Source organism: Scardinius erythrophthalmus, assembly GCF_964197995.2.
Source record: "Scardinius erythrophthalmus genome assembly, chromosome: 11".
Classification (NCBI taxonomy): domain Eukaryota; kingdom Metazoa; phylum Chordata; class Actinopteri; order Cypriniformes; family Leuciscidae; genus Scardinius; species Scardinius erythrophthalmus.
Genome location: NC_138231.1, coordinates 27233848 through 27258876, shown reverse-complemented (window position 1 = coordinate 27258876; position 25029 = coordinate 27233848). Strand labels below are relative to the sequence as shown.

At 38.1% G+C, this 25029-nt stretch overlaps 2 protein-coding genes across 2 annotated transcripts; both read left to right on the top strand.

Moving 5' to 3' along the window:
- The first annotated feature begins 1919 nt into the window (after nt 1–1919).
- crip2l (cysteine-rich protein 2-like) lies at nt 1920–19789 on the top strand. Its single transcript, XM_081377791.1, has 8 exons — nt 1920–2126; nt 7498–7592; nt 15878–15935; nt 16207–16332; nt 16761–16829; nt 16976–17070; nt 19100–19157; nt 19249–19789. Exons 1-8 carry the CDS (start codon nt 2084–2086, stop codon nt 19311–19313), a joined length of 609 nt encoding a protein of 202 aa, XP_081233917.1. The 5' UTR covers nt 1920–2083; the 3' UTR covers nt 19314–19789.
- Nucleotides 19790–20546: 757 nt separating this feature from the next.
- Nucleotides 20547–24741, top strand: rdh14b (retinol dehydrogenase 14b). The gene is made up of 2 exons (XM_081377876.1): nt 20547–20979; nt 23313–24741. Exons 1-2 carry the CDS (start codon nt 20626–20628, stop codon nt 23922–23924), a joined length of 966 nt encoding a protein of 321 aa, XP_081234002.1. The 5' UTR covers nt 20547–20625; the 3' UTR covers nt 23925–24741.
- Nucleotides 24742–25029: the final 288 nt, after the last annotated feature.

Genomic DNA, 25029 nt, shown 5'->3' with positions numbered 1-25029 from the left:
TTTGAGGAGATCATTGTGAAATATATAAAAACACCAGAAATATTTTTAACATGTAAAATCAAATCAAACCGCCTCAAATACCCTTTTAAATGGAAAAACATGCCCTGGAGAAACTCTCTGACCCGTCACAGACGTTTGAGCCACAAGCATTTGAGAATGCTCTCATATGGCATCTGATGGCCGGTGTGAAGTTTGACTGGGACACACAGGAGACCCATGTATGGACAAAGTATCGGGTCTGTCTTTCACTATCTCTGTACCTGATAGAGATAAGCAGCCTGTCTGTCCATGACACTTGGCAAAAGATCAACTGCAGGGTCTGGTTAAAATAGACTGAGAGGAATTACTGCAGATAAATCTGGCCGATATAAATATACATATAATATATCATTTTAATATAAAATACTTAATATATTATAAGTAAAATATTTAATGCAACAGAACTCAAAACATAATTTTGTCAATTGTTAATTTTATGGGGGAAACTGTTTGAAATACAGAAACATGCAGGACTTTTATAAAGCTTAAACATTCTCAACTAAATCAATCCTTCCGAACCGATGTTTAAAGGTTTTTGCATGTGCTCAACAACATGATCCACCTGTTTCTGTCTACAGTAAATGGCCCTTGTTCGTTGTTATCAGTTCCTTCATTTATTGATTTACTTTATTTGTTCACTTGTTATTCTAGTTATGTAAACAGCACTGTAATGGCACACAAGGGTCAAAATGGATACATGCGAACTGTTTGAAAAATGTCAGTGGCATCTCTTCATTTGAATCTCACACATACTCATACTCTTTCTCTTGCTTTCTCTTTTATAAGCGGGTCAAAAGTGATTTATTCATTCAGTCTTTTAAGTCCCCATGAAGGCAATATTGAAGTTTTTTGGCTTTTAGTATGAATATGTTAGCCTTACTGTTATCTATAAGCTAGTGTACTCCAAAAAAATGACAAAATTCACATTTAGAAGATAAAAGCGTTCAAACCGTACAGTCTCTCACTTCCGCCAAAATGGATCAGTGATTTTTATGACATCACTCTGCACTTCAGCTTCTTATCAGATTTTCTGTCCAATCAAATGCTCTCTAGAATGTAAAGCCCCGCCCCCAAATAGACACTGAAGCTGTGGCTAAAATTGGTCACTTGTTCTTATGGTGAATGGCAAATAGTGCACTAGGGGATAGGGAACAAAAACAAATTTTGTTATAAATATGTAATTTTGATTATAAAAGATGAGTTTTAAGGGATGCAATTATTGAATGCAGGGGGGCTTTAAGAACTGTTCTCTGAAATGTTTTTTGGGGAATCCAAAATGTTTCTTTTGGAACCTTTATTTATAAGAGTGTGTCCTGCTACCCCTATATTAATATTTGGAAATTTAAAAAATAAATTCAAGATGACAAAATGTAGGGCAAAAGTCTAAAATATATTACTAATACATAAAATAATACACCTCACCATTTAATAAAGGATAAGCAACCGTGTTACCTGATATTAGATTTGGAATCAGCACATTGATTTAAGAACATTGACTAAGAAAAAGGGTTTACATGACATTTAATTATTAAGCAAAAATATTAAATAATTGAGTACGTCTCAGTCATAGCTGCATGAGATCTCAATTTCAAAATTGTAATCATCTTAAACGAGATAGTCTGTATTTACTTACAGTTTAAATTTGTGGTGGTGTTGTATTGGTTGATCAATAGCCTTTTCACTCAAAGCTGTTCACATAAAAAATGAAAAGGTATTCATCCAGTGTGGTTAGGTTAATATTTGTATATTAATATTTACATTATATAATATTTTATATAATTTCCATTATGTCTGTGCTGTATAGCTCTGCAGACAGAGGGGGAGAGAGCAGACATCAGTAGTTTAATGAAATGAAGGGTGAGCACATTCACTAGCCCCCTGACGTCATCGAGGGAGTATCCGCGCTCGCGCTGGCAATATTGAAATAGAGGATGCGCTCGAGCTTCAAGCATCGCTAAGAACGAAGGAGTCGTATTTACTGTATCAGATCTAAATTAAAGAGAACTTGCTCATATCAAAAGGAAACCCTAGCTTTGCACGGAACATGGCATCAAAATGTCCCAAATGTGACAAAACTGTTTATTTTGGTAAGTCGCCAATTTTGCTTCCTTTTCAAAATCCCATGAATTAAACAATGCACACGCTGTCTGCAACGTAGATGTCATGATGTAGTGTGAATTTAGCCTACTTTCATTCTCATTTATCGTGGTATGCGTTAACGTCTACAAACCACACAGTGTGGGCTTGATAATTAACTGTCTAATCACGAGTGCACGATATTCTTACTAAATTAATTACGTTTTATGATTAAGATTTGTACACCTGATTACAGACGCTGCGGCTAATAAAACTATTTTATCTGCTGAGATTTGAGATACAATGCATTTTGAAGTGGTGCAGTGAAATAAATACCATGGAAATCACCAATATGAACGAGAGGGAGAGAGCTTTTGGTTATTACTGATTTAATAATGTATGACGCATGAAATGCAGAATCGGGATGAATGAAAGTGTATAACTGTGTATTAGGCTACATGACTCTTAGAGCTCAGAATCCCATAGTTTATATTATTTAGTTAAAACGGGTGACTATACAATAGGTAAATATAATAATCAGGTGGATTTTCAATAGTCTATAACAACTCAGGTTCATATTCGTATACTAGACTGAATACCTTTTCATTTTTTAATGTGATCAGCTATGAGTGAAATAATTAGCATCAGCCAATACAACACCACCACAAATTGAAGTGCATAACTAGATTGAACATTCAGTTTTAATCTGGTTTGACCCATTTAATGCGGTTAACACTTCGACACTCTTCTGTCCAGTCTATACATTATTTATAGGCCTTTACTTTCCTTTCATTCTCAAAAAGCCTCCTGTGAATGTAGTGTGTGCCACATTTTGATTTATTGGACTATGTTAAACAGTGCTCTGCTTTTTTCTTCCTCTTTATCTTCTCTGGTTGAATTTAAACTGCAGGTGTCATTTGGCATTTGTCCCTACAGTGTAATTAATCATTAAATTAATTTATTATTTATCATTAACAGCTGTCGGCTAGAATCATTTTTTTGTAAAACTCCCTACGAGGTTTCATTTTTATACTAAAACATACTCTCACTGTAAATGAACAGCATTAGTTTTGAGCAACACACCATGACGCTCAACATCTATGGCCCTGTTTACACTTGGTATTAAGATGCGTTTTGGTCGATCGGATCACAAGTAGACGAGGGAGACACAAACCTGTTTACACCTGGTGTTTTAATCCATCTCTTTTGTCCACTTTCGTCCACATTCGATCGGATTGCTTTCATAGTGTAGACACTCGTGTGGTCAAATGCATTCGAGCAGCCACAAAAGACCATCTCTCTGCCTTCTGAGATAATGCGTAAACATTATGGGAAGCGTAGCCAGACGGGACTTAAACTTTTTCGGTTTGGTTGGAAGACGAAAAATGTACCAAGCACAATGTTCTCTCACCATTCCTGATTTCTAACACACACTCACAGCGTTTGGCGTGGTCTTAGCGGCTGTCAGAGCAGAAACTAAAACTGCTGCTCTCCTTGTGTTTTTCTGCTTCGTGTTCATATGTATATTGTGCAACCTTATTTAGTCCATAAGATTGAAAGATCTGGAAAAAAAAAACATACATTTACCCGCCCATAGACCCTCCCCTTAAAGAAATCAGGACAGAAGTGGTTGAAAGTGGACAAAAGAGACGGATTAAAACACCAGGTGTAAATGGGAATGTGTCTCCCTTGTCTTGTTGAGATCCGATCGACCAAAACGCATCTTAAAGTCCCCCTGTAGTCAATTGTATCCCTTAAAACTCATCTTTAATCACCAAAATGACATATTTAAAAAAAAAAAATCCTTTAAAACAAATTTATTCTTGCCTTAAAATAGCCTGAATGTAACTCTACACCCTTGCCTCATTTAGTATACGCGGTTCTATGAATATGCAAATTAGCCCCGCCTCCACTCACTCGCACCAGCTCAGAGATCCACTCATTGCCGATCACACGCTGATCTGATTGGTTACACTAGTTTGTGACGTCAGAGACACCAGCGATTTCAAACCGTGTTTTTGAGACTGTCTTTGGTTCACTGCAGTTTTAAGGAGAAAATACTCAGCAATGCTGGTAACTAATGAATTTGCACATGGTTTCTATTAAACACACCACATAGACATATAAACAGCATTAAAAACTTGATTTTCACCACAGGAGGACTTAAATATCATTGAATTGAATTCATATAAAAAAAATTGTCCGTGCTAATATCATATGCTGAGTCTGAGCTGACTCCCTCCCACTGAGCACTATAGCCTAATAATTAACAAGTGAGAATCTACTTTGTCTCTGGCTGCTACTAGCTCTCATGAGACTTGAACAGCTGAGTAGTGTGACCTGGAAAAAGCATTCCTATTAAATTGAATACCACATAAAGTCTTTAAGTACTCAACCTGGCACACGGCTACTTTTAAATGGCTTTCAGTGGAGGAACACCCTTTTTGCCCACATAATTGTGCAGTTATGCCATAAGGCTATTGCTGAAGCGAACCACTTCTTTATCCTCTGATGTGTGCAGGACTTTCTCTCTTCAATCTTTTTTCTTCAAGTAACCTTTTTTTCCTTAAAGAGTTAGTTCACCCAAAAAATACATTTATCTCATTAATAACCCTGTGAGAGATTTGTTCATCTTTGAAACACAAAATGAAGATCTTTTTGATGAAATCTGAGAGCTTTCTGTCCCTCCATAGACAACAACGTCATAACCACTTTCAAGGCCCAGAAATGTACTAAAGACATCGTTAAAATAGTCCATGTGACTAAAGTGGTTCAACCTTAACGTTATGAAGCGACAAGAATACTTTTTGTGTGCAAAAAAAGAAAATGACTTTATTCAACAATTTCTTCTCTTCCCTGTCAGTCTCTGACACTGAGGTTGACGCCACGGTAGTCACATGGACTATTTTAACGATGTCTTTACTTCCTTTCTGGGCCTTGAAAGTGGTTATGACGTTGCTGTCTATAGGGGAGTCAGAAAGCTCTCGGATTTCATCAAAAATATCTTCATTTGTGTTCCGAAGATGAACGAAGGTCTCACAGGTTTGGAACAACATGAGGGTAAGTAATTAATGACAGCATTTTCATTTAGGGTGAACTAACCCTTTAAAGACACCATGAAATCAATATCGCATAAATTATCCTTTTTTTTTTTTTTTCATGTACTCTCCTAATATTTAATCAAAATAACATCCCCTCCCTCTTCTCTTATCTGATGATGTGTTTACTGACGTGAGGGCGGGGCAACCTGATGTCACTCACATGAGATCGTCCAATAGCAAACCACAACCATCCAATGATCCAATCTTGTCCCATTTGTCAAGATCAAGTCACGCTCTTTTTTTTCTTGTTCGATTTCACTCGTTTCACTCAAATATATGTCACAATAGGAAAGAAAATACAATCGTGTCTTGTTTCATACCAACTTTTAAGTTATTAGATTATTTCGATTATTAGTTTATCTAAAACTCTTTTTCAGTTTTGTTTCTAAAGTGTTTGCGACCTCTGCAACTTTCTGTCAGACTGAAATTTGCCATGCATATCCTCACTGTGGAAATAGCTAATTTGATACTCAGGTGGACATCATGCAACCATTAAGCAGAACAGCAAATCTAGAGACAAGGACTACTGTCTGTTCAACTCTCTGCACATTTGTCTGCACCACAAAACGTTTAGTTTTTCAACCTGTTCTGCCAGATACGATTGAAGACAGAATTGCATGCATTTAGCATGAAATGGAGATCAAAAGGCAAAAATAAATGCTGAAAAACAATGTTATTAATATATATATATATATATATTAAATTAATAATATATTATAATAAATAAATATATTTCCATTTTAGCTAGTTGCCTAGAAACAACACTACATGCCAATGGAAGATGCCAAACTGCTACATGCCAGAAAGTAGCAGTGACTGGGTCCATATCTACTGCATTCCATTCAATTTGATGCATTTAATTATATACTGTACGCATTATACATTTAGGGTCTTGTGCTCACCAAACCTGCAAATGATTGATCAAAAAATACAGTAAAACAGCAGAGGTGTCAAAACAGTATGTAAAATAACTGTTTTCCAATTTAATATGTTTTAAAATGTCATTATTCCTGTTCATCACTAGTCCAGTCTCTAGTGTCGCATGATCCTTCAGAAATCATTCTGATATGCTGACTTGATGCTCAAGAAACATTTCTTATTATATATATATATATATATATATATATATATATATATATATATATATATATATATATATATTTTTTTTTTTTTTTTTTTTTTTAAGACAATTATTCACTAGAATATAGTGTAGGAAAAGAAACCCTTTTTATTGGTTTATCCAAAGTCGTCCCTTCTTTATTAGCTGTTTTATTGTGTTATATGCATCTCGTGCTTGCAAATTGAAGAAAATGGATTTGTTACCCTGAGGCAACATCCTGCAATAGAACACATAAAAATAAACATACTTCCCCAAACATCCCTGAATGGATTTCACAAAGTTTGACCTAAAATGTGATTGTGCTGTTCTTCAGTCTTGACTCACACTGACATGATGTGATGTCTGCTCTGTGAAGAACGGCTCATGAGGGTGTTCTGTGCTCCCTCAGGCATGTGCCTGGAATATACTGGCCTCGATATGAAGGGGTCAGGTTTGATAAGACCTTCACTCATCCACATATCCCTGATGTAATCTATGAGACAGTAAACAGATGGACATTAGGCATATTCATATTATTTCTTATTGGACACGCATTAAAGTCGGCATGAAAAAGAAACTGCGATAAGTCTTTTCTTCCATGTTGTGACATATATTCGAGTGAAACGGATTCACGAACAAGACAAAAAAAGGTTGGGATATGATTTTATGCATTGGGAATTGATTGTACGGTTGTGGTTTGTTAGAAGAGATGTCACTAAGAAGGAGGGGGAAGGTACTTCTATTAAATATTACAAGTGCACATGAAATGTAAGAAAAAATATGTGCACAGATAAATTATTTATAATAAACACTGCAATATTCCATTTAAAAAATAAGAATTGTCAATTTTGATTTCATGGTGACTTTAATATGTGCAACATAACTAACTATGTGTTATCTAAATAAATCTGTATGTGGTTCATAGCCTTTTTTGTTTTTCTAACGAGACAGTCTCAAGCAAGACTCAAACCACTATTTCATAGAAGCTCTGATCTTTGCCAGGCACCATTACAGTAAGAGTCTCTACAAAGTAATTTCAGCTCAATTGTTATAATGAATTTATTTGCTTCAGTGGAGAGAGTTAACACTTTTATCCAAAGAGCCTCTTAAACCATCATTTAAATGTACATCTTCAAACGAATGATGATCTGTAAAGGGGATAAATCTTTTTGTGTTTTGTAGCGGAGAAAGTGACATCTCTGGGGAAAGACTGGCACAAATTCTGTCTGAAGTGTGAACGCTGTAACAAGACCCTGAATCCAGGAGGACATGCAGAGGTGAGAGTAAGGCAGCTAAAAAACTGAGAAAAAGAAAGTGCTGAAGAAGATAAAACCCCATTAAAAAAAAAACATAAACCCATCCCCCCTTTTCCTACCTGTATATTAATATTGGTTTACAGTCTGAAAATGTATACAATTAAGTAATATTACATGAGCAAGAGTGCTGTTCCAAATATCAAAACAATAACAACAATGCAAAAACATGAAAACTCTCTGACAGTAGGTGGCTGTTATAGAAAAGCAGAAATATAGAGGCCATCCCGGTTGCTGTGGTCCACAAAACAGTGCTGTGCGACTTTCTGTTTCTAACCTGCGGGGGAAAAAAGCCAAACAGTATTTACATGTTTTCAAACAGCCATTCAGATTTTTGTATTAGCAATGTTGTTAATCACACAAAACCAAGCGTAAAGAGAGCTGGTTCTGGACTCTTCCTCTCCACTCTCTTCCTCACTGTTGCTTAGCAAAATAGTCTGTTTGTAAGTTTTATGTAGCAGAAGCAGATGAAGAGTTTGGTTCCAAAACGCGATAAACGCCATTTAAAAAAGAAAATGGGGTTCCCTCAAAAATCTGTATTGTATAGGTCGGTATTGAAAAGTACATTTTTAATTTTACGTAAAATGCGATATCCGCCGTGTCATGTTTTCTCCCTTTCTTTCCAAACCGCGACAAACACCAGTCTCCCTTCTCGCAGAATGCGATAAATCTGCTCAACCAATCACAGCGCACCATTCCACGCATTGTAAACCATAATGGCGGTGCTTTGAATACACCTGGCATCCTAGTTTCCCTTAACTACTATGTACTTTTTGATCAACAAACAAACAAAAAAAATTATAATTTTGACGGCATTGATGAACCTGTGGTGGTTTCTGCGGTTGGGAAGAAACGTAAGCCATCGAAATCTAATCATTTACGTGAGGAGATTAAGAAGATGAGGCACTCGGGAGGAGGAAAAATGCAGACTGTTGCTTGTTCTCACACGACAGCATCAAACTTCTGTCACGCTGACACGTTGACCCCAGGGGATCTTTTGAAAAAACTTTCAATTGTTTTACTCAAAGTCAACGAAAACCAAGCAGGACCAAGCCATTACAGCTGATCGCCGTCAAAAAAGTTCAGGAGGTATTTCCAAGCGATGGCTGATTGAATGTATTTTTAGTCCAGTGCCTGCATATATGATTAGTATTGACCGAGTTCTGAGGCTGTCATATGTGGATCAACTTAATTTGTTGTGTATTTTCAACAGTTTCAATATGAAAAATAACTTTTATATTGATTCAGTGGATTAATTGCATTTTGAAAAAAAAAAGTGTCATGAATTTATTGCATTTTGGGGAAAAAATAATACATTTTTATAATAAATCTTTGAAAATCAAAATCTGGATTTGAATTTTTTATGTTATTATAACCTAATGATGCTATGTGATAGTTTGAAACAGAAAATAGTGGTTTTCATCTTGCCACTTTCTTGGTAAAGAAAACACATTTTTACTCAAATTAAAATGGATTTATCGCGTTTTGGAACCAAACTCTTCAGATTATCTTATTGGTATCACGTTAGGTGGTTATAATGAGCGCACGAAGATTACAAAAGGAGTACAAAATAAACAGTATTTTAATAATAATATTTAAGAGAGAACATGCAGGAGAACAGAGTAACATAACCACATTATTCAAAGATGACAAGGAACACAGAACTAAGGAAACTTAAATATAGGTTAAATAAAGGACTTAAATATACAAGAAGTGGTAATGAATGAACTGAACAGAAACAGGTGCGTAATTAATTAGGGACTATGTAAACTAATAGGGAACACAGACAGGCAGACAGGCAAACAGGAAAAGCCAAAACAGCATGATAATAAAACAGAAATAAACAGAGTATTACTGTTATATTAGTTCCCCCTTCCGGCACGTCCTCACGCCGAGGATAGTTTAAACTGATGAGAGAGGGAGGGCGGAGACTCTGGAGGAGGACGAGGGGCTGGCAAAGGGCAGGAGACAAGAGGAGATGGTGGTGGGAGAAATCAAGGCAGCAGTGATGGTGGGAGGAGCCAGGGAGGAGAGGAGAGCAGGATGAGCCAGGTGGGAACCGAGACCATAGCCAGGACGAAGGCCCACGGCAGAGTTGGAAGAGGGAGAAGCCATGATGGCGATTTGGCAGGTGGAGGGACGACAGATGGAGACAGAGCCGATAGAGGTGGAGACCCAGGCAGAACCGATGAGACCTGCCAACACCAATGGACCAGGAGACCAAGGCGGAGTCACAGTGACAGGCATCTGAGGTGGAACCAGGGTGCCAGGGGACTGCGATGGAGCCGGTGGGACCATACCTGTCAAGTTTTGGATTTGAAAATAAGGGAAATTTTCCGGCGCCCACCGCGAGCAGTCCCACCACCCCAACCAAGCTCCAGTATCCCTTACATTTTAAGACAGGTGTACAAGAAAGCTAAAATCACCACTTGTCAACCACTTACAAACTACAGTTGGCTTTATGCACAGCTGCACTACTTCCTGAACTTCATCCAGCTCCTTTGTTTCCTGTCTGCCATTATTGGACAAACTGATTAATCCAGGTGTGTCTGATTGTTGTTGTTGTTGTGACTACTGAGGTCAGGCACACCTGGATTAATCAGTTTGTCCAATAATGGCAGACAGGAAACAAAGGAGCTGGCTGAAGTTCAGGAAGTAGTGCAGCTGTGCATAAAGCCAATGATAGGCCTACCTTTGTTGACATTGACATGCTGTGAACATTCATTATAACCTAAATGAAGACACAAACGGGTATATATGAAGAGCATTTATTTAAAGGCTTATTTGCATATTTTCTGTTCATTTAACATTGCTTGTCTTTACATTTACATTTTATTTTCATTCCACACATTCTTTTCATTTCATATTGCTTTTCTTTTACAGTTTTTCTTTTCATTTCACATAACTTTTCTTTACTCTTTTAGTGAGTTATTGTACAAATTTGTTGCAGACTTTGCATTCGCGGTATTTACATGAGGGTTTTGTTTTTTTGGCAGGAGTGCCTTGCGTCTGTTGTAGCGTCCATCATCCGTCTCTGTTTTTTTTTCTTTTTTTTCCCGCGTTGTCACTCATCATCTGACCTCACACACTAACCTCGTGACAACTGCCACCTACAGTACCTGTAGTAGGCTACTGCAGGTGGCAGTTATCGCGAGGCTAGAGACAGAGCTCAGATTGGGAATGTTTTGGGGTTTTTTTACTCCGCCCGGGCCCAGGGTATTATTATTTTTTAATAACGCAGGTTAAAATACGGGAGATTTATGGGAAAATACTAATACAGGAGGACGGCGGGAAAGATACTTGACAGGTATTGGTGGGACTGAGGACCAAGGTGGAGCCGGAGGAAAAGCAGAGCCTGGCGGAGCCAAATGAGTGGAGGGATAAAGCACAGCTGAAGGCCCAGAAGTCCGTGTCACAGGCGGAGCAATAACTGACCAAGGCAGTGCTAGAGGGATGAGGGAGCCCGGTGGAGCCGTAAGCACAACGGTTCTTGGTGGAGCCTATGGAGGGACGAGCCAAGGTGAAGTCAACTGGTCGACAAGCTGAGGTAGAGTGACAGGCTGGAGGCGGAGCCAGGGGATCCTCTTGCCAAAGTGGAGCTGGAGACCGGAAGATCCCATGCAGATCCACACAGCAGAGTGGGGTCGGAGTAGGAGCCGAGGGACTGAAGGGAAACAGCGGAGGCGGGGCAGAGGAACTGGCTGTCATTAGTAGAGGAGGTGGGAGGGAATGCTAGGCAGGATTACTGGAGATCCAGGAGTCTTGGAGCTGAGCGAAACTAGTGGAGATGGGAGACTACAGAGATAATCCTTTTCCAAATTCTCATCAAAAATGACAGAGGCCAGCTGCAGCTCACCCTCAGCGAGTGTGGGCAGGGCTGTCTGTTTTAGATAATAATGCAGATAATTCACTGATTATAACACACTGGGTCTCATTCACTAAGCATGTGTACGCACAAATTTGTGTATGAGATCTGCGCACAAAAGTTTTCACAAACAAATCATTCACTAAAAACGTTCATACTAAAATGTATTCTAAATTTACAAAAAAAATTAGGGACAACTGTCTCTGTGCGGCTGTCACGGTTAGGTGGCTGTAGTGAAGCTCACGACGATGAAGATTATCAGAGCAAACAATCCTTTAATAAATAAATCAAAATGACACAGGTAAGCTCAAGAAACAGGTATCACAACCACATAAAATAAACATAAAACAATCCAAGATAAGGAACAGACAGAAACTGAGGGCTTAAATACATAAGGGTAAACAAAGGTGGCTGATGAGTTAACTGACGAGGGACAGGTGAATAAGATAAACCAATGAAAACACATGGGAAAACTGGGTCAAAGGAAAACAAGCAAACAGAAAGTGAACAAAACGAAAACACAAAAAGAACATAACCCTGACATTCCAGTCCAGCCGGGGAGGGAGGGAGGGTGTCCTGGAGTCATGGCAGGTGAAAGTCAGGTGGTCTCCAGGATGGTACCGGTAGTTTAAGGGACCAGGGAGGTGCCGGTAGCTAAGGGAGCCATGGAGGTACCAGCAGCTCAGGAAGCCATGGAGGCTCCGGCCTTTCAGGGAGCCAGGGAGGTGCTGGCTGTTCAGAGAGCCAGGGGTGATCAGGCCTTGCCACGGGAGCTTGGCTCAACCACTGTGGTCGAGGACGTATAGTTCTTGAGTGGGCTCAGGGGTTTGAGCGGGCTCAGGGGCTGGAGCCGGATCTGGCGCTACTTTCTCGGGAGCGGGCTCTGGTGCAGCAGACTCTCGCACGGGCTCTGGCACAACGTCCTTAGGAGCAGGCCTTGGCAGAGCGTCCTCTGGTGCGACTGGAACAAATTCTGAGATTTCACTCACTGGAACAGAAGTGGGAATTTCTCTCACTGGAACGGACGTGGGAATTTCTCTTACTGGAACAGACACGGGAATTTCTTTCACTGAAACAGACTCTGAGATTTCCCTCACTGGAACAGACTTGAAAGCGGACTCTGGAAGTGGGGACGGGAGAGGGGAAGATTTCATCTGAGCCACCCGGATGGAGATAATAGAAGGATCCACCACTTTCACTGCTAGGTCAGCGCTGTTCTAAACCATCTTCTGGGCTCGAGGGAAGACTGGAGGAATGGGTAGGATAGTCCCGCTGTTGAAGGATGTGGAGGGTTCAGTCGCAGGCTTGGGGTGAGCTGGAGCACCCAAATATTTTTGGGATGGGACTTGATGATCTTTTATATTGTCCTCTCTAATTTCATCAACCACGAAATCAGAACCATTTAGCCAGATGACGTAATTAATATAATCAACCAAGGCTAGGCTACATTGCATTTACTGGTAGAAAGAATTTTAAATAAATCGCCATGCAGTCCCATCCGAAAGCAGGCACTGAGTATAGAATCGCAACAGCTCACCAGATGGGAATATTCCACAAAATCCTCCACGATGGTGTAGAGGAGATGGTCCTCAGCCCTTCTTCTTCTCTCCGCCAGTTCCATCTTTGAGTCTTGTTTTGGGTCTTGGATTCTATCACAGTTAGATGGCTGTTGTGAAGCTCACAGCAATGAAGATTATCCAGAGCAAAACATATTTCATCATATACAGTGAAAGAGTAGGAAAAGCTGCGTTATAACCTCAGCTGTGAGTTTTCTCTGAATAATATACACATATGTACAGCTGGCTAATGAAAGGTCTGTATAAAAGTTGTTTATTGTGTTTGAACTGGTTTTGAGAATGACACAACTGACATTTCTCAAGGATCTGGCGAGAGCACGTCTGCAGAGAGCCCCATGTAGACAAGAGTACTGAAAGGCTGTAAAGGAAAGGTTGTGTGGAAAGCCCTTATATGGAGATGGTTTGGGCATCTTTTATGCAAATTATCAAATGACTAATCTCGTGCACGCGCACGCTCATTTAGAATACTCTAAATTCACTAACATTAGAACGAGATTGAGAACAAATTCACGTGCATACTCGCGTGTTGTAAATTAGACTAAATTCTCATGTGCGTACAAATGAGAAATAATCCATGCAGTTATTAGTGAATGAGACCCACTGTCATCAGCGGTGCAAAGAGCCTTAGTTCTGCGAAAATATCATCCCCATTTGAAATATGCGCACTTGTAGTGTACCTCATTTCTTAAAAGACCATATTTCAAAGACAATAGAAGTACTGTGGTCTTAGTGCTTTTAGACTTGAGCTCGCTTTTGACTAATTAGACCACAAGATGCTTTCATCTCGGCTGGAACTTTCTATTGGTATCACAGGTACGGTACTCAAATGGTTTCAGTCTTTCCTGTCTAATAGAAGTTTCTGTTAGTATAGATGCTCATTCATCCTTGGCAACTCTCCTCATCTGTGGTGTACCCCAGGGATCGATTATGGATCAGTTATGAGTAGATTTGGGGTGTCGTACCACTGCTATGCGGACGACACCTCTCCACTTCTACATACCTATAACACACAATTATAATTCTGCATATAAGAGATTGGAAGTCTTCACAAACTCATATTGTGGCTCACTAACAATTTTATGCTACTTAACAATGTTAAAACCCAAATTATCCAATTCGGGCCAAAAGAGCATTCTGATGATAACGTGATCGATGTAGGCACCCTCACGCCGTACCTTACATCTGACGTTAAAAAGATTTAGGAGTTTACCAAGATAGTAGTCTTAAATTAAATAAATAAATTAATGTCATAGTTAGCACTAGCTTTTAGCATCTTCGTCGGTTAGCCAATGTTAAACCCTTTAAAGCAGGGATAGTTTTGAAATTGTTATTCACACCTTTATTTCAACACGACTCATTTACTGTAATTCATTGTATGTCGGGTTACCTCTCTCCTCCATCTCTCATCTCCCAGTGGTCTAAAATGCGGCTGCCTGTCTGCTCACGGGAAGCCGCAAACGAGATCATGTCACACCAATTTTACGCTCTCTGCACTGGCTGCAATCCCAAACCCGAATTGATTTTAAAATTATATTATTTGATTAAAACCTCTCAACAATCTAGCCCTTAAATACCTTCCCGGCTTAATTGTTACTCACAACTCATCACTTACTCGAAATCATCATCTCCTGTCTCCCACAGATGAAGCCAGTGCCTTCGCAGTGGCTGGCTCCAAATCCATGTCCTTTTCTTCTGTGCTTTTAATCTTTTGTAACTTTTATGTGTTTATTGCTCTTATTTTCCTTCTCTCTTTTTTATGTACATCACTTTGTTCAAACAAGGTTGATTATAAATGTGCCTTACAAATAATCTGAATTGAAATTTAATTGAATTATGAAATTACATCAGTGATGTGCATGTGTTCTGAAATGAAGAGGCAAAGTCCTCCGTTTTTATACACACACACACACACATATATATATATATATATATATATATATATATATATATATATATATATATATATATATATATATAAATGTAATTAATGTTGTTGTCATGTCTATTCACATGGTACTTGTTAAATATCACTTTACGTTTACATAAAAAAAATAAAAAATACACATCTGCACGCACGAAAACAAGAGGTGGGATTTATCAAGTGAACCAATCATAACTAATCATAACCAATCATAACGTGATAGAGGCATTGCCTCCTCTCACGTGACTTTTCCCCATTCATTCTTAAATACCCCCCACTAAACCCTCCACATGCTTTAGAGGCTCTGTTAAAAGTCAATGGGCTCAGGGGAGGCAAGACACACGCAGTGTCCCACTGTAACTTTACCCGCTGTTGGACAGTGTTACTTTAAAAAAAAAAAAAAAAAAGAAGTGATTTATACACTTCTTAATGTCACATTTTGAAATATTTGCATTGTTTTATTTTTGTAATATGGATTATTTTCTCATAATTTTTTTTTTTTTTGAGGAGGCACTGCCTCCATAGAGAAAATGGCAAGATGTACTTAAGTCCTACTTATGTGGGTCAAAAAAGCACTATTAAGTTAAACTAATTGCATTTAATATAAATTCAAACTATAACACATTCATTTAATTGTAAATAAGATGCCGTTAAAGGTCCAAAACATTCAGTTTGCACTTAAGGATGTTCTTTTAAAGTATATTATTTCTGTAAGTATGTCTTTTTCACAAGGGCCGGTACAGTTGTTTGCTCTTTCGATGTTGAGAATATTTCATGCTCTAATCTTTGGACAGCATGAGTGTTAATTTTTGATGACAGCAGACAAGGTTGGCAGAAACTGGATGCCTAATTAATCTCAGTGATGTGCTTTATCCACTGTTAACAGCATGATGGGAAACCATACTGCCACAAGCCATGCTATGCTGCCCTCTATGGACCAAAAGGTACAGTACATCTAATTAGTGTCTTGGATCCAACTATTCATAATTTGTGGGGCTTGCAGCAAGTAGGACACTCTCTCCTTTGATGCTACTGTTTCTTAATGAGACAGAGAGCCTGCACAGGAGCAGTTTCATCTCTTAAATCTCCGATCTTGAGATATGGATTAACGCTACATGAATTTAAAGCCCATGTTGAATTCTTACAGACTGAAAATTTTTAAAAAACCTCCCATATAACAGAATCAGAAAAGAAGCAATTGTCTTCTCTCTGTAGGTGTGAATATTGGTGGGGCGGGATCATATGTCTATGAAGCACCTGTCAACGATGATGCTGCCCCTGTTGCCATGGAAACCAAACCCAAGGCTGAAGAGAAAAGGGCTACCAGGGGTCCAGTGAAGGGTGAGTTTGTCTGAAATACTGGTTATACTACTGTAGATAATAATACAGAAACTTAAGTTCATAGGTTTTTTAAATTTTTATGGTGAATCATTTTATTAATCAAGTAATTAATGACGGAATTTTCATTTTTGGGTGAACTATCCCTTTAAAAGTGTATTTTTTTAGATGTTTCCACTAGTCTGAATCAGCATGTTATGAAAAGCCAAATAGCCCCAAATCTCTAAATGTTTTTGCCTGTAGTGTCTTGCCTTAAAGAACACCCCAATAATGACCTAGCAATTTACATGGGAAAATCTACTTCTACTGTGTTTTTTAGAACAATATCAGTGGGGACAATGAATTCTGTATTGTATTGTCTTACATTTATAATTATAGTTATTTAAATTAATGCTATGTATAAGAATAATTATTCACCTAATTTCCTCCAGCTGCAAGTTTCAGTTCGTTCTCTGGTGAGCCGAACATCTGCCCAAGGTGCAACAAAACAGTATACTTTGGTAAGCGCTGACATTCAGACATTAAAGTTCACCAAAAATGGATTTGTGCAGGGACATGTGTGTTCAGCAGTGCCAGGACATACATTAGCATTTTGTTGTGGTCGACATATGTTTACAGAAGGGCCTGTGTTTCCTGTGTGTTTCAGCTGAAAAGGTCAGTTCCCTGGGTAAAGACTGGCACAGACCCTGTCTGCGCTGTGAGAGGTGCAAGAAGACTCTGGCTCCTGGCAGCCATGCAGAGGTGAGTGACAGAAACACACTGCAGCTTTATTACTGTGCTTTTAACTCTTAAAGGGATAGTTCACCCAAAAATGAAAATTAGCCCATGATTTACTCACCCTCAAGCTATTACTCATGCTAGGTGTATATGATATTCTTCTTTCAGACAAAGACAATTGGAGTTATATAAAAAAAATGTCCTGGCTCTTCCAAGCTTTATAATGGCAGTGAATGGCCGTTTCTGTTTTGAAGTCCATAAAAGTGCATCTATCCATCATAAAAGTGCATCTATCCATCTATCCATAAAAGTGCTCCACGCAGCTCTGGGGGGTTAATAAAGACCTTCTGAAGCTAAGCGATGAGTTTGTATAAGAAAAATATTCATATTTAACACGTTACAAAGTAAAACTCTAGCTTCTAGGCCAAATGGCCATACACAGTCTACTTGCGCCTAAGCAACTTGTGACGTCGGAAGTAGCGTGTAGTGCGTCTTGGCATAGTGTAAATATCAGCAGTACGTCGCATTACTCGCTTAAGTTGCGCTTAGACTTAAGTTGAATTCGTATATGTTCATGTGTCCTTTAGTTATTTTACTTCATAAAGTTTTTAATATGGATATTTTTCTTACACAAATGAATCGCTTCGCTTCAGAAGGCCTTTATTGACCTACCAGAGCCGTTTGGAGTTAGTTTATGATGGATAGATGCACTTTTATGATGGATAGATGCACTTTTATGGACTTCAAAACAGAAACGGCCCTTCACTGCCATTATAAAGCTTGGAAGAGCCAGGACATTTTTTTTTATATAACTCCGACTGTATTCGTCTGAAAGAAGAATGTCATATACACCTAGGAGGACTTGAGGGTGAGTAAATCATGGGCTAATTTTCATTTTTGGGTGAACTATCCCTTTAAACGTATGCCTCAGATCTTTATCGACCCGCGATGTCATTCACTACCCTCCCCGTCATTCATTTTTTAAAGTTGGACATAAGCATTCTTAGTATTCCACAATCTATTATAAACAATCTAAATAAAAAATAAATAAATACAATTATAAAAGAACGTCTGTTTTCTATTTTTTATATTTTTTTGTAAAAAAAAAGTGTATAGGGTCGCTAGCGACCCGAGGTATGTAATAGTGTAAGTATATATTTTTTTCTGCGCAACAATAATTGAATCCCTGATGACTGAATAAGTGCAATTTACCTTTATTGTACACGGTGGCAATGTCTGATACTCAATGATGAAGTGACGTTTCACTCATAGTTACTGCAGGCAGAAAACAAAAGTAAACAAAAATAGGTATCAAACAAAATAGGAAGTATCATCAGCAAAACTTAAAATGACTCAGTGATGTACTGCAGAGCAAGTACTGAACGCAATCAAATATTACTGTCACTTGATGGTGGATCTGGTGAAGAAACTGTCAGCGATCAAAATATTGACTTTGAAGACATTGAAAATGATAGTTTTGTGAATATGGTTGAGATTGTGAATTTGAGCCAGATGCAGTATGAAAAAAGCATCTGCTCAAATTGAACCCTTCCACGTTCCAAAAGATAATGATATATGCTTTGTTTTATTATTTTGTTATTGTTCATCCAAGTTAGATATAGATCCGGGTCGCTAAAGACCCAAATATGTAATAATGAGTGGAGGAACATTATGATAATTTAAGAATTATGAGAATTTCATTTATATTGTTTTTATGTTTTTATTTGATCAAAATTGTATTTAAAAAATATATTTCCTCATATATTTTTGGCCGTTTTCATATTTTAATTTTATATTGTGCAATATATATATAAGTATTTGAAGGTTTTACTTGAATATATTTTCAATTTGAAAAACATATTTCCCTGCACCATGCTGTTTATATTTAGCATATATTTGAAATTTAATTTGGTCAGATTAAAATCTGAATGGGTTGCATGTATATGTCCTGTTTCAGTGCTTTGTAATATCATAAAGCTGCAGCTCAAACTGAAATGAAATGTGAAAACAAGTATTTTTTAATAGTGTACATGGGTTCTGTTTTAAACTACAGCACGATGGCCAGCCCTACTGCCATAAACCCTGTTATGCTGTTCTTTTTGGGCCAAAAGGTACATTTTCCAATTTAATATATATATATTAAATAATATATATATGCTCATCATGATACGAGCATGATATTTTCTCCCTGTTTTTGTTCAGGAGTTAATACCGGAGGTGTTGGCAGTTACATATACGAGGACCCAAACACTGAAAGCCAGTCCTAAGAACCACGAGCACACCAGCAGTATTAGCAACCTTAGATTCGAGCCTTTCGTCTGCTTCCTTTGAATCTCCCTCTCTTTCTTGAATCTGCACTGATCTTGTTTATCTACAGAGTGCCACTTACATACTAATTGTACTCAAAATGAGCTAGCATTACTAATTACTAACAGAAATATGTGTTTTGCCTTTTTGCTGTATTTATGTATGTTTTTTTATATATATATTAAGAATGTAGTAGATAAAGATATTGTTGTTGTTGTTGTTTTTTTTTGGTTGTTTTTTTTTTGGACTGACATTAAATTACAGTTTTAGTTAATTTAGAATAAAACGTTTTTGTCATTAGTTCTAACATATGATTAGTTGTGTAGCATTTTAGCACACTTATTTATTATACATTACTGACACAAACTTTGCACTTAAGATATGTTCATGTATTAAAAACAATTTGTATTTGTAATTAAAAAATATTGTTAAGTGTATTGAGTTGTTTTGTTTCATTTCACTTTTGGGATGCAGAAAGAAAGAAAGAAAGAAAGAAAGAAAGAAAGAAAGAAAGAAAGAAAGAAAGAAAGAAAGAAAGAAAGAAAGAAAGAAAGAAAGAAAAAGAAAGAAAGAAAAATAATTTTAAAACTGAAAACAAAAAATATAAAAAAAAAATATATAAAAAAACTTAAAATTACACATTTTGTGGCAAGTTAAATGGATGGGAAAAGGTGCTGTAATAATGATTATGTTGTTATAGGTCTAGTATAATAATTAATGTTTGTCTGCACAGAAAATAGCCTACAAGGATCTGCCACAAGTCATATTGAAGGCTAAAACAAACCAGTTATATGCATGAGTGCTATAAATACCTCAAAAACATTTAATCCCACGACATTCGTAACCAAAATTTACATGGGCTTGACAGGTCTAAACACATTTTTAATTTATTTTACAGTATGTTGAATGTTGTCAAATTTCATTTGAATATTTTTACATCAATACCTGCGAGCCTACATAAAAAGACAAGCGGTTTGGAGTGTGGATAGATGGATTTTCACCGCTGCAAACACTCGAACTTTTTTTTAAATAAATGATCTAAAATATAAAATTATTGATTATATTATTATTATACATAAAATATTATAAATGTAGGTATATGCATGCTGTAGGCTATGCCGTGTAATAAACTAGGCTTGAACTGTAAACCTAAAAAGAAATAGGAAATATATTATTTGCAACCATAACAAAGCAGTGCATTCTGGGTAATGTGGTGCACGGCTATCACGCGTACACGCTGTCATTCAACACTGGTATTCCTGCACTGCACTGATGTCGGCAGCGGTCGTTTTAGCCGCTGTCCTTGGCGGTGGAGTTATCTTCATTGCCCGGAGAATATTCTTCAGGCGGAAAGCGCTGAAATTACTGACTTATCCATCAGCTCTGATGCACGGAAAGACTGTGATAGTGACCGGGGCGAACTGCGGCATCGGGAAGGCGACGGCAGCGGAGCTGCTGAAGCTACAGGCCCGTGTGATCATGGCCTGTCGAGACAGGCAGAGGGCTGAGGAGGCGGCCCAGGACATCAAGAAACAGGCCGGTCCGAATCAGGGAGAGATCATGATCAAACACTTGGACCTCGCATCGCTCCATTCCGTGCGCAGCTTCTGCGAGGAAGTTATCAGGGTTTGTTTACATTTTTTTGCCTTATCGTTCAGTCCCTGAAACTGTGTTGCATTTACATTAAATATAGGCTACTGCACCATAAAGTATTAAATAACTCAAACCGTGCAAAATATATTGAGAAAATGGCTGAATTAGTCCATATCAGCCATGAGGAGTGCTAACGTTTACATATTGTGTAAGTAAAGGTCAAGCAGAGAGCATGTGTGTAGAAATGAACTATCCAGTGTCCTGAAATATGATATATCACTACTATTGTTTTTACAATTATTAGCTCAATTAAACTGTGGTATTATCCCACTATCATCATTGCTTCTCACAAGGACATATTAAAGGGATTGCATATTATTATTATTAATACCATATATTAGTATGATAAAATATCATCAGCATTGTAACTGTGGTATCCTGTTACCTTGATACATATTGTGTTCATAAATGGCACCTAGGTTAGTTGAATATATCCACCATAATTGGCTATGAAAAAAAAAAAATTCTTCATTTTATTGACACTTTATGAAGGCCTACCCTAATTGAGAAGGACGCCACATTAAATGGGCTTCAGTTTAGACAATTTAAAGTTTTATTATTTTTCAGTGAAATTTAACAACAACAAAAATAACATGAAATGCATAAAACTGTCAAACCATTATTTTGACCAAAAGAAATTGTAATTAATGAATTACATGAAATTACGACATTTAAAACATGTGACCTATTTGATAATGCATGTCAGCTTGGTTTTACTTTGGCTCAACACCTTTTAGATTACATACAGGATACAGTTATGTAATAACTAGCCCTGATGTCCTGTGTATGTAGGTTTATTAAAGGGGTCATGAATCTTTTTTTTCTTTCTTTAAAATGTTCTCTGAGGTCCACTTATAATTTGACATAAAAACATCCCAATTTAGAAGTAATAGGCTATTGTTCGTCCTGTTTTTGACCCTCTCTTTGATAGGCGTGCTGCATTCAAGACTTGGAAGTAAATGCCCACTGATATGATTAGATAGCAGATTTGCATATTAAAAGGCACTTCAAGGAAGGCCCTTCAAAACATCTTGTAATCCTCATAGGCATCTCTGTTGTTCTGTTGCTCGATCCTGTGAATTGACATTGACATGACATCTGTGAATTGGTGGGCAGGGCTAAAAAAGCAAAGATGTAGGCTAGAAGTAGGATCTTCTTCTGCAGAGGCGGTCTTTCATCACACTGAGACTAAATACAAAACGAGTCATTTTGGGAGCTTTGTTTCAATAAAAGCTGTTTTTAGACTAACAAGGAAGTTCTGAGATTTGAAACTTATTGGATATTTTTATAGTACAATAACCTCTTATATGTCAAAAGATCAAGGAAAGTTTGATTTCTCAATTCATGACCCCTTTAAAGCATGTTTATTTAAGATATTTAAATAAAGCCATTCTAATTCCATGTTCTGCAGTGCGTAAATGTGCACAAATTTCTGATGAATAGAATAGCATTTTCCCTCTTAGGCCCTGTTTACACCTGGTATTAAGATGCATTTTCGTTGATCGGAACACAAGTGGACGCTAAATACAAATGTAAATTGGGTCTAAAACGTTTTGAGCTTGTAATCTTTCGACCACTTCCAGTGGTAGTCAAAAACACAATGCTTTCGGATTGCTTTTGTAGTGTACTAGACATTCAAACATCTGCAAAAGTCCACCTACTCTCCGCCTACTGACCTAATGCATGAACACGCATTCACAGCATTTGGCGCCATCTTAGCGGCTGTCAAAGCAGAAACTAAAGCTTCTGCTCTCCGTATGTTTTTCTGTCTTCTCCAGTTGTCTTTATATGTAAATTGCCCTAGCTTATTTTGTCCATTAGATCGAAAGATCTGAAAAAAGTTCATACATTTATCTGCTCATAGACCCTCCCCTCCAAGAAATCAGGACAGAAGTGGTTGAAAGTGGACAAAAGAGACAGATTAAAACACCAGGTGTAAACGCGTATGTGTCTCCCTCGTCTACTTGAGATCTGATCGACCAAAACACATCTTGATACCAGGTGTAAACAGGGCCTTAGATGTGCTACCGTCCTAAGTTGATCCCTGTAGTCCTCATACAGCGTCCTTGAGGTTATTGTTTTCACCATTCTTGATTCTTGCCTCAGAAACAGTCTGCCAGAGAACTTAAGGGATCACAATCTGTCAGTATTTTTAAATTTCAACCAAGGTAAACAGCTATATGTATTAATAATTTTTCATATGTTTATTTTCTGTATTGCATTTATACAGTAGGTGCAATATTAATAAAGTGTGATTGGATGTGTATGAACTAAAATTTCTAAACCTGATTGTGTTACAATATTAGGAGGAGCCAAGGATTGATGTTCTTATCAACAACGCTGGTCTCTACCAGTGCCCCTACAGTAGGACAGAAGAGGGTTATGAAATGCAACTGGGAGTGAACCACCTAGGTCACTTCCTTCTGACACATCTCCTGCTTGACCTCCTGAAGCAGTCGGCTCCCAGCCGTATCATTGTGGTTTCTTCCAAACTCTACAAGTATGGCAGCATCAACTTCGAGGACTTGAACAGTGAAGATAATTACAACAAGGCTTTTTGCTACAGCCAGAGCAAGCTTGCCAACCTACTTTTCACTCGTGAGCTGGCCAGCAGGCTGGATGGTACTGGGGTCACTGTAAATGCCCTCACTCCGGGTATCGTAAGGACCAGATTGGGCCGACACGTCAACATACCCCTGCTGATTAAGCCTCTTTTCTTCCTGGTCTCTTGGTTGTTCTTCAAAAGCCCACTGGAGGGTGCTCAGACCCCACTATACCTGGCATGCTCGCCTGAAGTTGAGGGTGTGTCTGGAAAATGCTTTGCTAATTGCAAAGAAGAACAATTGCTTTCCAAAGCCACAGATGACCATACAGCCAAGCGGCTGTGGGACCTGAGTGAAAGCATGGTGGGCCGTTGAAGGTGAAGGGAAGAAGCAGAACTGCCTTTCATAAATGTGCCAATTTCAAACCTCGAAACATTAGTGCAATGGATTTTTTGGTGTGTGTTTTTGGCCAAGTACCTGAGGGACTTACTGGATAAGAGACAGGAAATTAAAATGTCCATCTGTTCCCCATATCTTTGCTGCAGTGTTTTCAGAGATGGCCTCCGGCTTGTGACTCACTCTTCTCTGTGAATGAGAGCCTGAAAGTACTGAGTCCAACATATCCCTTGAATACAAATGACAGGAGCAACGTGCCCAAGAAACATATGGCTCAGAGCTAAGATGAATACAGAATAACATGAACACTTATTGCATATCTCTCGACATAGATTAAAGATTTTTGAATGTTGTTCTGCAATTCATTTTACAGACTTGTTCGTCTATGAAGTGAAATAGCGACACTTTAGCCTCTCTGAATATAATCTTTTCATAATGCTGTATAGTATACCCAGCAACTCCCACCCTTTGACTTTCAAGATATATTTGAAAATGTTTGTGACATCCCAGTGTCCAAACGGAATAAAAAAGAAAATGCGTAGGCTGTGGCTCTGCAGATACTGTAGGGTGGTGTCACTGCTCAAATAAAAAAATGAACCAGAGTAATGGCTGTTTAAACTTCATTACCTCCGCTATTTACTGCTGTGCATTAGCCATTATTAGATCATTTCATTCACTGTGGAGCTGTAGGGATTTTATTGGCTACAGTCCTTAATCATACACACTAACATGAATGTTTTGAGTGTAAATGCAGGGCTTCTGTTATACTGTAAAGACTGAATAAATTGAATGCTGCAAAAGTAGTTGCTCGTTTGTGGAGGAGGACCAAGGTCCTTCCTTTGTATGCTGTCATTCACACTGTACAAGGAAACATTTCACGTATGAAACAGAACTCTAAGTTATAAATTCTCCCCAATACACCTCAGCAGCAGCCTCACTCTCCGACAGGAGCAGAGCAGGAAACAAAAGGTAGTTAAAGAGGCAGACATGGTGCAACTATTGTGCTTTATTAGATATAGAAAGCAAAACAGAAGAAACAGAGTCATGCATCATTGTGTCAACTGACACAGGATCCCAGCTGATT

Bases quoted from the DNA above. Each gene is read 5' to 3' on its own strand.
- crip2l (XM_081377791.1), top strand. From the start codon at position 2,084: ATGGCATCAAAATGTCCCAAATGTGACAAAACTGTTTATTTTG. The intron at 15,936-16,206 runs GTACAGTACATC...TTCTCTCTGTAG, and splicing joins TGCCCTCTATGGACCAAAAG to GTGTGAATATTGGTGGGGCG. The intron at 19,158-19,248 runs GTACATTTTCCA...GTTTTTGTTCAG, and splicing joins TGTTCTTTTTGGGCCAAAAG to GAGTTAATACCGGAGGTGTT.
- rdh14b (XM_081377876.1), top strand. From the start codon at position 20,626: ATGTCGGCAGCGGTCGTTTTAGCCGCTGTCCTTGGCGGTGGAGTTATC. The intron at 20,980-23,312 runs GTTTGTTTACAT...TTACAATATTAG, and splicing joins TCTGCGAGGAAGTTATCAGG to GAGGAGCCAAGGATTGATGT.